Consider the following 3,023-nt stretch of genomic DNA (forward strand, 5'->3'; position numbering starts at 1 on the left):
CAACAAGGTCAGGTTTGAGACTGACCTGAATTTCACTGAGAACTTCAAAAAGGCTTTTCACACAAGCCTGCTGGCTGAAGACGGAGAGATGAAGATCTTCATGGCAACATATAGAGAAGAGGAGGAGGGAGAAGCCAATGTGGGCATGGAAGTCCAAGGATCCAAGGAGGAGGCTGAGGATGAAGAAGATGACGTTGAGCTTCGCAATGTTAATATAGAAAAATGGAAAGGAAAAGAAAATGATGATGATGATGTAAGAGAGAAACCTCACATGTCAGAGTCTGAAAGAGGAGATGACGAGGAAGAAGAAAACAAGCATGAGGCTGATGAAGAGGAGGAGATGGAGGAGATAATGGTTCTCAAACATAACGACTATAAAGAGGATGAGAAGGATAAACCGGAGAGCAATGATTCATGTTGTTCAGCCAGTAATGAAGAAGCTACAGGTGAGTCATTATGATCTGTGAAAATGCACATTTGTGTATCAATACATGTATTATAGGAGTCTGATTCCCAGTTCCTTCTGTTTAAAGGGTCAGTTCACCCAAATTCTAAAAGCATTTTTATCACTTGCATCTAACCATGAAGACATCTTTTCTTTGCTTAGGTTTTGAGATATCTGCTGATACTTCATCATCGCAGGGACTTTTTCTTCAGTACAAAGTAGTTCTGATGACAACTGTTTACAGTCTGCGAATAATCTAGGGTAACAGGGAAACTGATTCAGGAAAGAGATGTTGATGTTGCATAATGCGTGGCTCTATGGATGGATAATGGTCGATCCTCCACTTTGTTCCAGACGGAAATATTTCAACCATACTTTATGTACAGTGATTGCAACAACTATTGGTTCACGGTCCCCAGAGGATGACTCCCAATGATTTTGCTGACCCCCTGACTTCACTTCTAACCACCATGAGGTTCACATTTGTGGTTCTGAGTGAAAATATTTTACTGGAGTATTGGATGGATTGTCATAAATTGAAATCACTTTGGTAAATCCTTAACATTTAATGTGGTTCCATCATTAGGTCAAAGTCTTACTTTTGTTTATGACTAAATATCTGCAAAACTAATGACAATGAAACCCCATCATCCTCAGCTGTTACATGTTAGCATGCTAACATGTTAAACTAAGATGGTGAACATGGTAAACATTATACCTGCTAAGCATTAAAAGTCATTGTGACCATGTTAGCATGCTGAGGTTAGCATTTAGCTCAAAGCAGCACTTTCATTAATATAATTGAACGTAATACAAAATGTAAAATAAAAGTGCACAAGAATTTAAAAGGTAGTAATTTATAAGTATAAATTATAAGTATATCTTCTTCTTTTTCTTCTTCTTTAAAATCCAGCACAAATAAAGGACACACAGCACAAAGTATCCATCCCTTAGTTATACCTTTAGAGGTTCAGCAAGTGAGAATCTACATTTCGGGGAACCAACCTTTTAATGTGTAATGTTTTTCATAGTTTATGATTAAGGGGGAACAAATCATTGGCATAAACAGGGATACAAAGGTAGGACAGCTTTTTTTTCTCTTTGGTTTTTACTTCTGTGTTTCTCAACTACAAACTGCTGTCTTGTGGTTTGGCAGCTTGCCCTTCAGTGAAAAAGCAGCTTTGGGACTTTAATGTAGCTGGCAAGGTTAGTGGCAAGAGTTAAATTTGAGATGTGAGCTTATAAACTGTCATCAGCGTACCCAGAGGGCCAATGCCCTTGTCCACTGGTGTAGAGTATCTGAACTTATAAGGAAGAGAAGCTGGGACTCATTTTTATCATTGCAGTGAGGTTGTTTGTTATACATACAAAATGATTTAATGCCTTGTGCCTGCCAGAGTACTGATATGATATGTATTGCATCACATAAAACTCATTAGCTTTTCTTTTTAAGTTATTTTTCACTTCACTATGTTGTGGAATTGTGTGTTTACAGTTTTGATCTATCCTCTCTTCACAGCACAGGCGCACATCGAACAAACATCTGTGCAGCAGTACACAGCACCAGTTTGGGTTCCCAGCATCATCACTCGCCTTGGTAAAGATACCTACCATTACGCAGGGCAGGACATTGTCATTTATGAGTCCATGGACTCTTTTGGAGCTGTGATGTGGCCAGCAGTGAGTACAAGATTGTCAGTTACATAAATGGTTGGGTACAGCAACAACATTGGCAAGCCACAGTAAAAGGTCTGTATCTCTTTGCCCTGCAGGCGTTGGCTCTGTGCTCCTTCCTGGACAACAACAGGCAGAGGGTGAACCTGCAGGGAAAGGAGGTGCTGGAGCTGGGAGCAGGAACAGGACTGGTAACCATTGTGGCCAGTCTGCTGGGTGAGCATATATACAAAGAAATACATGGAAAGACTGATCGTGACATGATATATTAGCTTTGACACAAAATACAAAGTACATTACAGTAAATTATAACAGAAAGTGAGTAAACACAGAGTGTAAAACACTGTATTGGTCCTGTATTTTTAAGCATTATATGATTTTAGCCAATTTTATTTGAATTATTACTTGTAATTTTGTATTTAAATATACTATATATATATAATATATATATAGTATACAGTAAAACTTTTAAGCATTTAACATTTAAAAGCAGTTAGAGGCAGCTCTCCTTTACTAGCCTGGTGTGGCTAAATTTTTACCAAATGAACGCAGATCTCAATTAGAGGCCTGGTTTGGATTTTATAGAACCGATTTGGATGTTATTTGGAAAACATGGTGCTTAAAGCTCAACAAACTCCGTGACAAAAGTCACCATTATGATCCTTTTACTGTTATTGTTGCTACAGGGGTGACATATATCCTGTTTCTGCATCCTCAGGAGCTTCAGTCACAGCTACAGACTTACCTGAGGTGTTAGGTAACCTCCAGGCCAATGTGATGAGGAACACCAGGGGGCGTTGCAGACACACGCCCCAGTTGGCGGCACTGTCCTGGGGCTACGACCTGGAGCACACCTACCCTTCATCACTGTATCATTACAACTACGTGCTGGCAGCTGATGTGG

The 3,023-nt window shown here is 39.5% G+C and overlaps 2 protein-coding genes across 2 annotated transcripts in view; one reads left to right on the forward strand and one right to left on the reverse strand.

The window, feature by feature from the left end:
- Window positions 1-3,023, reverse strand: part of ercc5 (excision repair cross-complementation group 5) — a gene marked incomplete in the record, with an annotated part of 9,141 nt that overhangs the window by 1,998 nt on the left and 4,120 nt on the right.
- Window positions 7-3,023, forward strand: part of LOC118343502 (protein-lysine methyltransferase METTL21E-like) — a 3,347-nt gene continuing 330 nt past the window's right edge. Inside the window, exons 1-4 of the mRNA XM_035682349.1 lie at window positions 7-446; window positions 1,965-2,125; window positions 2,218-2,335; window positions 2,838-3,019. Of these exons, the coding sequence (XP_035538242.1) occupies window positions 89-446; window positions 1,965-2,125; window positions 2,218-2,335; window positions 2,838-3,019 (819 nt within the window). The 5' untranslated portion in view covers window positions 7-88. The remainder of the gene's footprint in view (window positions 447-1,964; window positions 2,126-2,217; window positions 2,336-2,837; window positions 3,020-3,023) is intronic.

The sequence above is a fragment of the Morone saxatilis genome, unplaced genomic scaffold (assembly GCF_004916995.1).
Source record: "Morone saxatilis isolate NCDOM2014 unplaced genomic scaffold, NCSU_SB_2.0 Contig11, whole genome shotgun sequence".
Taxonomy (NCBI): Eukaryota; Metazoa; Chordata; class Actinopteri; family Moronidae; genus Morone; species Morone saxatilis.